The sequence below is a fragment of the Mustela lutreola genome, chromosome 16 (assembly GCF_030435805.1).
Source record: "Mustela lutreola isolate mMusLut2 chromosome 16, mMusLut2.pri, whole genome shotgun sequence".
NCBI lineage: Eukaryota > Metazoa > Chordata > Mammalia > Carnivora > Mustelidae > Mustela > Mustela lutreola.
The window spans coordinates 16,742,062-16,755,320 of NC_081305.1; the positions used below are offsets into that span (position 1 = coordinate 16,742,062).

Genomic DNA, 13,259 nt, shown 5'->3' on the forward strand with positions numbered 1-13,259 from the left:
ACCCCAACAGCTTCCTTTTTTGTTGTGCCCAAAAGATCCAGCAAATCTGTTTCCAGATGACAGTGAGCCACCACAACCCCTAGATAGTATCTTTCTGACATTACACAGCTCAAAACTTTGAGCTCAGACAAGAGACTGCATATTAACTACACAAGTTACATAGTTCTAAACAACTCCAGAGAGAGTCACTTACTTTTGATCTCTTTGAATACAAAAGACATGAGAGGTAGAACTGAACTTAAGAAAATTAACTCAGCAACAACGAATCAGGCTTCCAAATGACTTACTTTCTCCTGAAAGTAGTTTGCTGACAAGTTATAAATTTCCACAGTGCCATCTGTTCGAGAAACAGCCAATCTGTTTGACTGGTTATTGTAAGCCACGCAGCGGATCCCTGATGGAATATAATTAAAGAAACGTACTCGATGGACCTTAAATTCACCCATTCCTGTTGAGGGGGAAAAAGAGTCATTATTGTTAAATGTTAACAGCAGTAAATCACATGTATTGTTTCTTCTTAGTGTTAACAACAGCATCTCACGTGTATTATTTATTATTATCACCATGCTGGATGGAAGAGTACAACTGTATCTCACTGAGGTTCACTTCTAAATAGCTAAACAACAATGTTTTCACACCCCACACAAGAATCTATGAAACCATCCCCAGAAGCACAGGATGCTTCCGCTAAAAATGAAAAGATCAACAACATATAGAGCATGTTCCAGACTCTTAACAATGCTGCCAATGACCTGCCAATTACCTGAAGAAAGTACTCTGGGAAAGAGGAGTGACATAAAACTGAAAATAACCTCGTTCTCTAATTGGGAGTGCACACATAAAGGAAGGGAAGCACATCGTGCTGACCAGTTTTGGGCACAGAAACTAAGATACTCCTTTCTCTTTTGTGTGTGAGCTTTCTTGGCGGGGGTGGGGTGTGAAGAGGAGGGTGAACACCATTAACATTCTCAAGAAGCAAGAAATACTGACAGCCTAACTAAGTCTCTCGATATCCGGGCCGCAGAACTCCATCAAAATCAACTGGAAAACCGTTTTTGTTTTTGTTTTTTTAAATGCAGGATTCTGGGCCCCACTCCACAGCTCCGGAGTTCCAATCCCTTGGTTGGGGGAGAAAGGGGGTGGGGGAGGAGGACTAGGCATCTGCATTTTAGCGAACACTTCTCCCTAACTTTACAACACGTTTTCAAATTACAGACTCAAGCTAAAGTAGTGAAGTGAGGCTGACGGGGCAGGCAGAACCAAGAACCCCTCAAGGAATGGAAGCAACGGGACTTAGTCTGGCATCTGTCAACTATCCCCTCCCCGACACCGCAAACACACGCATACGACGAAGACAGGGGCCGACTCTGGTTCGGCCCTCACTCTTCCTTCAAGGTTAGGAAGCCGCGGGCAGAGCAGACGCGTTTGGCCCGGCCCGGCCCGGCTAAAAGGGCGTCGGAAGCCCGCGCTACAACTCCGCCGCCCCTTCCCTCTCTGGAAATCTACGGAGTAGCCTCCATCAGGCCTCTGCACAGGGGGAACTGCGAGCTCCACCGGCGCCGGCCTAGGGCAGGCTCCACCCCATCAAATTCCTTTATCTCCCAACAGCTTCCCAGACCCCTTCCCCAACTCACCTACCTACGGATGGGGACTCGCCTCTCAGCCGCGGCCCCACGTGCGCGCGCGCTCGCGTGCTCTGCCCCGGAAGTGCTTGCGGCGCAAGGCCGGAAGTGCGCAGGCAGTGCTCGCGGCGGCGGCGACGGCGGCGGGAGGTTCGGTTGTCGCCCGTTGGCCGCGCGGCGCCGCGCTCGGCGGCCGCCATTGCAGGTCAGGCCGCGGGCGGGGCGCGCGGGAGGCCGCGGGGAGCGAGGGCTGAGTCGGGGATGGGGGTGAGGGTGCGAGGGAGTGGGAAGCTAGGGAGCTTGGGCCGGGTGGGGCGCTCGGCTCGTGGAGAAGAATGGCGAGCCGAGGGGCGGGGAGCAGCGGGCGGGGGAGGGGCGGCCGGGGGAGGGGCGGCCGGGAAGGGGGAGGGGAGGCGGAGAGCCGCGGAGAGGTGGGGGCAAACCCAGAGGGGCCCCCGGGGTGGGAGGGCCAGGAATTGTGGGGGGAAGGGAGTGGTGTAGAGACGGAAGGCGGAGGGAAGGAAGGGAGTGAGAGGGGCGGAGCGTGAGAAGGGCGGAAAGGGTGGCCGAGCGCGGGCGGAGGACGGAGAAGGGGGCGGCGCGGGCCGGAACCTCGAGGTACGTGCGGGAAGGGGCTCTTCCCCGGGTGGGGAGGGAGTCCAGAACGTGAGGTGTGCGGGAATGTGGTAGAACTGGAACCCAGGAAATAGCGGGAATATCAGAGAGGGGACTTGGAGAGGGGGGCCTGGGGGTTGTAGGAATGTGAGGTTTGTTTGAGGGGACATTTTAAGTCGCGGAGGGAAGCTGCTGGGAGAGATAATTGGGAAGGTGGTTAGGAGGAAGAGTGATCCAGGTTCTTTTGTGGGCGGAGTGAGAGACTAAAGAGTGGGGACGGTTCGGGTTCTGGAGGCGCTAAGTACTTGAGATTGAGGAGGGAACGGAACAATTTGGAGAGTGAGGGTGTAGAAGAACGTTTAAAGAGTAATCTTTGGGAGGAGGGTGGACGGTTTGAGGGGTGTCGAAGAATGCAGTTTAAAGAATAGTTTATTTGGGAGATAGGAGAAAGGGTTAAATAGATTGGTAGGAGGTCCCAGCGAAAGTCTGGGGTGAATTGGAGGGGGTTGGGGAAGAGAGGGGAGGCGGATTGAGAAGTCCCAGAAAGTGGGCGGGACTAGACATAGGAAGTGTTTGTAGCTCCAAATGAAGGGATGGGAGGGGGCCGGGGGAGAGGGTGGAGAATATGGGGGTCGGTGGGAGGAGAATCCAGAATGCTGTGAGACCTCAAGCCAGGCTAGAAAGGAGGAGCGGGGAAGATAGGGGGTCATCGCAGTTAGAGAAGGAAGGGTTGAGATGGGGCTGCAGAGTAGCAGAAGATGGAGAAAACTGGAGTTACTCAGATCGACTGAAGCCATCTTTTCCACCCATTGTCTGCAAATACCAGTAATTGATTCCCCGCATCATGGGAATCCTAAAATGTGATGGGAAAGTATCACGTGTATGCATAGTATCCACACATGTTTTTGAACACACTCTTCACTAATGAAAAGTTTGGAAGCATTCATTTCCACCTACCCTTCATAGCCCCTTTTTGGAGGGGAGCAAGCTTCTCATTTGGAAACAGAATTTTAGTACTTAATGACATATGCCTGTCAGGAGACAAGATTTTCCCTTTGAAACTTAGACCATCCCCTTGAGTAACAAACCACAATAACACTGCTAATAAAAATAATCTGATTCATTTGTATATGAAAATTTCCTGAATTGTTCATTTGGTGAAAAGGCACATAGAAATATAGTCATCTTTAGAGAAAAGAGAAGAAAACTTTCAGAACTTAGTCCTTGAAGCAGTTTGGTGAAACTTGACTGTCCTGTTTGAATTGTTCTCCCATCATGTAAACCTGGTTTTACTCTGATAACCTGCTGCTTTTGTAGGAAGGTTTAATGTACTATAAATATTAAAGTGATTATTCAGTATAGAATTTAGACAACTCTTTTGAACATACAATAAGAAAATGCCATGTTCCCCGCCAGTAATAGTTTGATCCTAAAGTCTTACCATGTTACCATGTTTTAGGCACTACGCTGAGGACTTTCCATTCATAACCTCATTAAGTTTCCACAACAACCCTTTGGGATAGTTTCTTATGCCCAGTTGATTAGTGGGGAAATTGAAACTTAAAAGGTTAGATTATTAATCCCATGTCACACATAGGCTAAGTTGCCATATTATGGAGGGGTTAAGGTTCCTTCCCATCAGGTCTGACAAGTTGAGCTCTCAACTGCATTCCTAAACAACTGACCCTGGGACTGAATAACAGCTCAGTAAATGTTAAGTGTGGGTTTAGCAATGTGAAAACTTTTTGTCATATGTTTAATTTTTTTAAATAAAAAATGAATTTTTATGTTAAGAATTGTAAAGTTAACCCCTTTATTTGCTATCTTAAGAAAATACAAGATGAATTGAAAGGTCGTAATGAAAATTTATAAGCTATTACTTAGCTCTAGTAAAATTTGTTTTTAATCACCATTGAGTCCACTTGTTTGGGTAAAAGTTGTATATGTTTTGTTTAATTGGGTCCATACTATACTTCTGCCACATTATATTTTGGGGGCAGTTACCATTATGAGGATCATTGCTCATTAATTCTGTTGTAAGACATTACTAATCTTTTAACAGTTCAACATTTAACAATGCAGAAAGCAAATTCTAAGAGACTGAATTTTGTTGAAGATTAAAATGAATCAGTGACAAAGAATGTTCTCTGTTCTTTTGGTTTATTTTGCCTTATACTTGGTTTTCAAAATCTAAATCTCATCAATTGAATATGATAAAAAGTCTTGTTTGTTTTTTTGATTGCCTACCCCAGAGATGCAATAGGTACTTTAGCTGGTAGTTGTATAGGTTACTTACATGCCATTTTGTAGAAATGAGAAAGGCTGATCTTTGTAATCAGAAGTTATACAGAAATGTGTTTGAGGGGCTGTGGGAGAAAGACTGCTGGAGATGCCATATTATGGAGGGGTTAAGGTTCCTTCCCATCCCACTTCCTAGGTACGTGACCAGTTACTTAACCGTTAGTGCATGTTTCCTCATCTGTAAAATGGGAATAAGAGTGCTTACATCATTAAAATTGATCTCAGCAATGAAAGGAGAAAATCAGATTAAGTGTCCACAGAAGTTTAGCTATGGGAGAAATGAAATTTTTGTATTATAATGCTCTGCCTGGGTTTTTCTTCTCAAATTGTATTTGTACTCTGATTTTTTTCGGGCTTTTTTTTCAGGTTTTTCATAATAATTATAATAGTAACTAAATTCAAAACAGAGGTAGAAGTCAAAGGACAGTTAAATAAGGTATGTCCCAGATTAATACAGTTCCCACTTCAATCTTTTGAGTTTTGGGTAGGGTTCCATTGTGACTCTGGTTTGGTTTTGAAATGCTGATTCTTTTGCTGTGCTGTAGTTTGTTTGGGGTCTTACAGTTACTTGGACCACTGTCCTGAGAAGCAGTAGTGTGTTGACTTTATGCAGGACCTCCATATCTTAAGACAGGATGATCTGGAGCAAGCCATTTCTACAAATTTGAAGCCCCAGAAAAGACCTTTTTTTTTTTTCTTTAAACAGGAAAATATTGAGTGTTAGTTAAGATATATAAAGTACGTTAGGAAAAGTTTGCTTTTGACTAAGTTAAGACTATAAAACTGGATTGTTTATTTGGTGATGTGAAGGCCCAAAAAATTAAACAGGAAAAAATGTCCTCCTTTTTTGACAGATGGGGGTGGAAGGAGTTGAAATCATTTCAGGAGAAAGAAGTTTGGGGGTTTTCCCCCACTTTCCTTGCTCCAGGTCTCCACTAGTTACAGCCGGTGAGACTCCACTCTGAAGTACAGTGAATTAAATGTCTTTCAAAAAGTGACATTGCCAAATTTTTTCCTTGGCTCTACAGTTACACATACTGTCAGCCTAGAGTTAGTGTTCTTTACCTGTGGAGAAGTTGGTCATCACCAAATCTGGGATTAAACTCTTGAGAGAGGTGCTAAGCAAACTCTTCCATTGACTCCTTTTAGTTTCATGATTTATTTTTCAGGCTGTGTCTTCATATGTTTTTAATCTGCAGTTTTTGTACAAGCAGTATCTTAGAACGAACATGTAGAAATTGTTCTACTTGTCTTCATTGTTGGACTTAGCTGAGACTGAAGACTTAGGATTTTTGTTTTGTTTTGTTTTATAGGAAATATAATGTTACGTTTGTTATTACTAGTAGGATTTGATTTGTATTACGCGCTACTCCACCTCTTCGTTTTCCTACTGCCTACCTACTGACAAGGGTATAGGGACAGATTGGGCTGCATGTTACAGATTCTTCTTAGTCAACTCTACATTAAGTGAAATACACATTCGCTGTCACCACCATCAGGTGTGTTCTCAATGAAGTACCCAGGTATACCTACCTACTCTGGCCCTGAGAACAGTTGCCTAGAGTAGTACCTCAAGGAGCAAAAAAAGGAATAATAAAATTCAGGTGATAGCCTATTTTAAGGCATTAAAGTAGAATTTTGAAGATTTGTTTGAGAGAGCATGCATGCATGAGTGGGAGGGGCAGAGAGGAAGAGAGAATCTTTTTTTTGGAAGGGAGACTCAAGTAGATTCTCTGCTGAACATGGGGCTCAGTCTCACAATCGTGATAATCATGACCTGAGCTGGACATTTAACTGCCCTACCCAGACACCCCTAAAGTGGAATTTTAAAATTTGCTAAAAGAATGCCTTCTGTTCTTTCTTACTAACTCAGTAAATACACTCCCATGTACATTAATGTAGCCAGGCCGGTCTACAGGTTCCTGTGAGCTAGACCCTTACAAGTGGGTCTAAACTTCATTTGTGTTCATAGCTGCAGCTTCCCAGTGGGACTAGCATAGGTCTGACCACTCTGACTAGGGACAGCAGCAGAATGGTGAACATGTAGGCCCCAGAATTTGTATTTTTAGGAGCGTTCCTAGATGTTTGCCAGTATCTAGAGATCTTCTGAGGCAGGACCTCCTATATAAGTGGGTAAAGCTCTTCTGATCCAGCTCTCAGACATCTGTTTTCCTTTGCCCCCTTGGGCCACGTTGTGAATTCCTGTTCCAACAGGAAGCTGTCCAGGAAATGTGGAATGCACTGAAAATATCTCTGCATCGCCCTTAAACAGTCTATAGGTACTCCTCTCAGACGTGTTTCCAAAGGCCTTAGAGATTGATTTCCTTCCCTGTTGTGGTCTTCGTAGAACTTGTTTATCTGTGTGAACACTTAATTGCTTCTCAGAAACTACCTGTGTATTACTATAACTATATCCATCAAGAAACATTTAGTGCATTATCAGTCATCAGGAGCTTAGATATAAGAACCCTTGAGTCTGTATGCATTTGTTAACCTTTAGAAACTTTCCAACTTCAGTTTCTAGTTACTGAGGTTTGATTCATGGCTAAAACATACCTACCATTCTCTAAATTACAGTCAAAATTATAGTGTGGAAATACCAATTTGCTTTTTCCATTCTCTTAAAAAAAAAAAAAAGCTGCTGTCTTTAAACCATTTTGCATATACATGGTCTTCACAGTAGTTTGATGAGTCAGATAATCTAGGTGTTAGCCCTATGGTCATTAAGTGACTTGCGTATGATGACACAGTGAAAAGTTCTACACTTACAGGCTGGAACCTGACTTTTAAGTCTTCTGATTTTAAATTGTAATCCTTTTTTCAAGAAACCTTAGAAGAATTTTAAAAGTGCTTTTGGTTCAGTTGATGGTATTTTAGGGACTCCCTATCTTGTCACAAGACCTTTGCCCTTGAGCCCCCATATTTATTCTCAAAACGTCTGACTTACAGGGATGTCTGGGTGGCTAAGTGGGTTAAGCCGCTGCCTTCTGCTGAGGTCATAATCCCGGGGTCATGGGATCGAGTCCACATTGGGCTCCTTGCTCGGCAGGGAACCTGCTTCTCTCGCTGCCTCTGCCTGCCTCTCTGCCTACTTGTGTGTACTCGCTTTCTCTCTCTCTCTCTCTGGCAAATAAATAAAATCTTTAAAAACAAAACAACAACAACAAAAAATCACGTCTGACTTACAGATGCCTTCTTGATCCACCATTGTGCTTCCGACCAGCTCTCCTGTCTGCAGTGCCTGCCTGATGCTTTGATGTATTTCATTCTCACTAGTGCTTGGTTTTCTTTTGGGAGTGTAGGTTTTCTTTTGGGATACGTTCTTTTGGGAACATATTGATTATGAGTATAGATAAAGACAGGTGGTCTAGGTTCTTAGACCTGTACAGCATCTGATTCATAATAAAAATTCTGCAGGTTTTAGCTACTGTTTATATTTGAATTTGAAGACCAGTGAATTGACTGACCTTGTGTTCCCAAGGGATATTTGCTGCTCAAGAATAGAGAAGTTCTGCTGTCCTGTAAGCCAATATACTTTTTCCCTGGAGATCCAAAATGAAGGTTAACATTATCAGTCAAGAAACCTGTTTAACTTTTTAATCCAGTGTTTGCTAAGCTTGTGCACAATTACACCTATTAACATACAGTGCTACAATTGGCAGACATTAGACTAACAACTTTCCACTGAGTTCCATTGATTTATTGGAAACACTTATACAGTACGTGTAGTTTAGATCCCACATCCCTCAGGCCCCTGTGAATCCACCGTTCCTAGAAAGACAAGTGAAGCCAGTTGTCTCAGGCAAAAAATAATCTTTTTAGCCATTTGTTTAGAGTACCACAAACTTGCCACCAGGTGGTACTGTTGCATAAAATGAAAGTTGAATGTCTGAGTATACCTCAATGAAAGATAGTCAAGGCATATAATGAGAGTCATGTTAGATAGCTGCTTACCATTCACCAGAGTTGCCTGAAGGACTTTGCTAATTGGCTTTTGTTAAAGGAGGTCCCTTGAACCTTGAAAGACAACTAGAGTGTTAGAGAGGAAGTTTGAATTTTTATAATACCAAAGGGAAAAGTAAAATCTAAATGAATTTTTTGTTTTTTGTTTTGTTTTTAAAGATTTTATTTATTTATTTGACAAAGATCACAAGTAGGCAGAGAGGCAGGCAGAGAGCCTGATGCGGGTCTCGATCCCAGGACCCTGAGATAATGACCTGAGCTGAAGGCAGAGGCTTAAAACCCACTGAACCACCCATGTGCCCCAAATTCTTTTTTTCTTTTCTTTTTTTAAGATTTTATTTTTTTGACAGAGATCACAAGTAGGCAGAGAGGCAGGCAGAAAGAGAGGAGGAAGCAGGCTCCCCACTGAACAGAGAGCCCGATGTGGGGCTCGATTCCAGGACCCTGGGATCATGACCTGAGCCGAAGGCAGAGGCTTTAACCCACTGAGCCACCCTGGTGCCCCAGTGCCCCAAATTCTTTAGTGTGTGTGTGTGTGTGGTTTTTTTTTTTTTTTTTTTTTTTTTTTTTTTTTTTAACATGCAGAATAGAAAATAAAACATTCTTGAGAAAGGCAGATTAGCATAGTGGTCAGCAGTGTGGGCTATAGTGTTACATTTTATGTTCAAGTTCTGGCTCCTTGACTAGTAAGTACATGACCTTACTTTCCATAGCATTATTGACCCGTGGTGATCTTCAGCAATGTTTTATCAGTTGTATCAGTGTCAAATAAAAAACATCTACTACTTATATAACATTTTTAGGGAAATGAAATAAAATCTGTCTAAAGCACTTAGAAAGCTGCTTCACACACAGTACATGATAAGTATTAGCTATCATTATTATTATCCTAAATTTGTTTTTCCTCTACAGCTTACTTTCAGTTGCTTTTTAAAGACGGAAAGCTCATGGTGCAAATTGTTATTTCCAGGTGAGTACGTTTTGAGACTCTTTTGTTTAGCTCGAATGATGAGGGTGTTACGTAGGTTTGACATTTTCCTAGAAGAATCAGGGTCCTCAGGTGCATTGCACACATCCTTGCATTTCGTCTGTAGATCAGTGCCTAGCACTGCCTAATTTCCCAAGAACTTGTGCTCAGCAAGGAGTTCCTTTGGGCCTTGAATGGTGGTGTAGGACACTATTCATCCTTCACCCCTCAAAAATATTGTAACCGCCAGCCCTTTGCTTGCAGTGCTGGGGCTGGAGGCCTGGCAGAATGGGTGCTGATGGAGCTACAGGGGGAGATCGAGGCTCGCTACAGCACTGGATTAGCTGGAAACCTCCTGGGAGACCTACATTACACCACTGAGGTGAGGGGACTTTTCTTTCCCTGCCTAATGCCTCAGGAAAGCAAGCTACACCAAGGTGGTGCTCCCAGGACCCAGAGTGAGGACTGCCCTCAGGTTTGTTATTCGAGGTCTAGCTAATCTAAGCTCTCTGCTTGTTCTCCCCTGACCCCTGCAATGGCAGGGAAACTTAGCTTTGGGGAATCTGGAAAAATCACAGTTCTAAAAAGAGGAAATTCTCTTACCTGGGGCTAGGAAGAGTAAAAAGGGTATGAGGGTGGTTGTCTGATATGGCTCTTAAACAGCAGTAGAGTCATGCCAGGGAGTGGAGGTGCCAGTATTGCTCGCCAAGAGCATCTCTAGAAGGCACCTGAGTGTTATGACCTTGCCCTGAACCTCAGGCATTTCATTCTTGTTCTGCCAAAGGGAATCCCTGTGCTGATCGTGGGGCATCATATCCTGTATGGAAAAATCATCCATCTGGAGAAACCTTTTGCTGTCCTTGTCAAACACACTCCTGGGGAGCAGGACTCTGATGAGCTTGGCTGCAAGACTGGCACCCGGTACCTGGTGACAGCACTCATCAAAAACAAGATCCTTTTCAAAACTCGCCCCAAACCCATTATCACCAACGTCCCCAAGAAAGTATGAAAGAACCCAGGATTTTCCCTAGAGAGCGGCCAACTCCTTGGACTCGTGCTCAGTTGCCACCTCGAGGACGGCTCGACGGTTCCATGGGACCACAGGGTGGTCCTGTTTTGAACACAGGCCACCCGCTAGGCATGAATTCTGATCCCTTCCTTATGGCATCCAGTTCTCTTGGTGGAAATCTGGCCCCATTTCCAAGGAACCCTTCGCCTTTTCCAACCTCATCAGGCTCATTGGCTTCAAATCCAGCACCTTTCCCTACTGGTGCTCGTGACCCAAGCATGGCTTCTTTTCCAAGAGGGATGAATCCCGCTGGTGCAGGTGCAGTTTCTTTCCCAAGGCCTGGTGGCCTGTTGGGCCCGGGCCCAGGCCCAGGGCCATCCCTAAATCCTAGGGCAGGGGCTCTTCCAGGTCCAGGGCCTCTGTCTAACCCAAGGTTAGGGGGTCTTCCAGGGCCAGGTCCTATGTCTAACCCAAGGTCCGGTGGTCTCCTGGGAACAGGTCCTGACTCCAGAAGTGGTGGCCCTATGGGCCCTGGGTCTGGGCCCAACCTGAGAGCAGGTGTCCTGTTGACTTCTGGGAATGGTCCTCCTAATCCTAGGCCCGTTGGCCTGGGACCAGGACCAAGTCCTAATCTGAGGTCAGGGTTTGTTAGTACAAACCCTGCCCCGAGGTCGGGTATGTTTCCAGGCCCAGGTCTTGGGCCCAGCCCAAGGGCTGGTGGCCTGGGCCCAGGTCTTGGGCCCAACCCAAGGGCAGGTGGCCTGGGCCCAGGCCCTAATATGGATACCAGAGCAGGTGGCCTCCTGGGCACAGGATCTGGTCTTAACTTAAGAATGGCTGGACCTCAAGGCCTAGATCTTGCCCCCATTCTAAGAGCAGCAGGTCTTTTAGGAGCAAATTCAGCTGCTTTCTCACAGGCTTCTGGAAACATGGGCACAAGCCCATCCTCTATGGCAAGAGTACCTGGACCCATAGGCCCAAACTCGGGTCCTGTCTCTCGGGGAATTGGCCTTCCTGGGCCAAACCCGTCTCCCATGTCCAGAGCTCCTGGCCCCCTGGGTCCTAATTCAGCTCATTTTTCAAGGCCAGCTGGGCCCATGGGGGTAAATGCTAATCCCTTTCCAAGGGGGACAGGTTCAGGGGGGCTGAATCCAGTTTCCTTCTCTCAGTCCTCTGGCACATTGGCTTCAAATCCATCTACCTTCCAGAGGTCTGCTGGCCTCCAGGGCTCAAGCCCAGCAATTTTCCCAAGAACCTCTGGGCCACTAGGCCCCAACCCAGCTAACTTCCCAAGGGCCAGTGGCTTACAGGGTCCAAGTCCGGCTGCCTTCCCAAGGTCTACTGGCCCATTAGGACCTGGTCAGGTTAATTTCCCCAGGTCAGCTCCTGGGCCCCTGGGCTCTTCTCCAGCAGGCCCTGTGGGTATCAACCCAGGTCCTTTTGCAAGGCCAACTGGGACCCTGGGTCTAAACCCATCTTCCTTTCCAAGGATGAATGGTCCTGTGAGCAAGACTTTGGTCCCATTTCCTAGAGTGGGGAGCCTCCCTGGCACAAACCCAGCTGCTTTCCCCAGACCAGGGGGTCCAATGGCTGCAATGTACCCAAATGGGATGTTACCCCCTTAAACACCGTTTTCTCTCCAGGACCACTTTGGTTTTCAAGCACCGTGGTTCTGGGCAGGGGCTGTGTTATAAGTGAAAGGGTAGATGTGGAGCTACCGTCTGAAGTACATAGCTGGGGCTCAAGTTCAGATGAGCCATCTTTTTCCTCTGCTTTCTTGACTGAAGGTGAAATGTCCTATGTGGGAGATGGACTACTACAGGTGGGAATGATCCTGGCCTTTAGAGAAAGGATCTCCAGCCCTCCAGAAGCCTGCTGTGCATTTGTCCCACAGCTTTCTGCCCCTGCCCCTTGTTTCTTAACTGGTTTCTTGAATTGTTCACGTGGACTTTTCCTCAGGGATACATTGGCCTGCAGGTCCCAGTTCATATGTAGTCCCCTGCTCACCACTGGAGAATCAGCTCACTGCTCTCTAGAAATGTTGCATTGGTGAACGGACCATGCTTCAGCAGTTCTGACCTGGGCAGCTTGGACCTGGTCATCCTCTACTGCCATACCTTTCCCTGGGGGCTTGAACACAGAACAGGGAGGTGGGCAACCACATTAAAGACCCACCAAATACAATGTCTGCTTGATTGACTGGGCCTGCAGCTTCCTTCTCCTGGGACTTAGAGGAGGCCAGAGTCAAGGCTCCACCGCTCATCTAACTCCTCTCCACTAGTACTCTGATCAAAGAACCTCAAAATTTAAACTGATATGGATGGGAATTGGGGTGGGGGGGTGGGGGGAGAAAGGGGAGAAATCACTGTGCTTCGTTCAGCCTGACGTGAAAGGATGGTTGGTGTTTTTCCTGCTTGTATCTTTTCTTACCGTTTCTTTAATAAATGGGATGACAGGGCTGCCGATGTCACTCCATTTCGTTACCTATTCCCACAGGAAAGAATATTTTCTGCTTTTCATTGTTTCAGCTTGGCCACAGTTCCATGTTATCTGCCAGGTAAAATGCTGTCACTCAAGGAGGAAGCAAGTGCCAACTTTTAACCTTAGCTAGGACTCACTAATCCGCCAGTGATTTCACCAGAGACCTTGCCCATCCTCAGCAATTAAAAAAAGTTAAGCCGCGGGAGGTTCAGTTACCAACAAGGGGAGTCTGCTGTATACTCCAGGTCCAGAGGCAGCTGGGACTACTTACCCTGTTTGAGTTCCACTGCCAACTATCTTG

General features: G+C 45.8%; 3 protein-coding genes across 4 annotated transcripts in view; 2 read left to right on the plus strand and 1 right to left on the minus strand.

Annotated features, from left to right (window-relative positions):
- UTP4 (UTP4 small subunit processome component) overlaps positions 1 to 1,835 on the minus strand; it is a 37,053-nt gene extending 35,218 nt beyond the window's left edge. The window contains exons 1-2 of one of the 2 annotated variants that reach the window (XM_059153127.1): positions 1,639 to 1,835; positions 288 to 448 (exon numbers count right to left, since the gene is read on the minus strand). In XM_059153127.1, the coding sequence (XP_059009110.1) occupies positions 288 to 448; positions 1,639 to 1,822 (345 nt within the window). In that variant the 5' untranslated portion in view covers positions 1,823 to 1,835. Of the gene's footprint in view, positions 1 to 287; positions 449 to 1,634 lie in introns of both variants that reach the window. The other variant, XM_059153128.1, reaches the window with a different exon arrangement.
- Positions 1,729 to 10,477, plus strand: CHTF8 (chromosome transmission fidelity factor 8). Its single transcript, XM_059153136.1, has 4 exons — positions 1,729 to 1,827; positions 9,414 to 9,471; positions 9,733 to 9,850; positions 10,253 to 10,477. Exons 2-4 carry the CDS (start codon positions 9,449 to 9,451, stop codon positions 10,475 to 10,477), a joined length of 366 nt encoding a protein of 121 aa, XP_059009119.1. The 5' UTR covers positions 1,729 to 1,827; positions 9,414 to 9,448.
- On the plus strand, positions 10,474 to 12,935 carry DERPC (DERPC proline and glycine rich nuclear protein). Its single transcript, XM_059153134.1, has one exon. It carries the CDS (start codon positions 10,474 to 10,476, stop codon positions 12,100 to 12,102), a length of 1,629 nt encoding a protein of 542 aa, XP_059009117.1. The 3' UTR covers positions 12,103 to 12,935.
- Positions 12,936 to 13,259: the final 324 nt, after the last annotated feature.

Bases quoted from the DNA above. Each gene is read 5' to 3' on its own strand.
- DERPC (XM_059153134.1), top strand. From the start codon at position 10,474: ATGAAAGAACCCAGGATTTTCCCTAGAGAGCGGCCAACTCCTTGGACT.
- CHTF8 (XM_059153136.1), top strand. From the start codon at position 9,449: ATGGTGCAAATTGTTATTTCCAG. The intron at 9,472-9,732 runs GTGAGTACGTTT...CTTTGCTTGCAG, and splicing joins GTGCAAATTGTTATTTCCAG to TGCTGGGGCTGGAGGCCTGG. The intron at 9,851-10,252 runs GTGAGGGGACTT...GTTCTGCCAAAG, and splicing joins ACCTACATTACACCACTGAG to GGAATCCCTGTGCTGATCGT.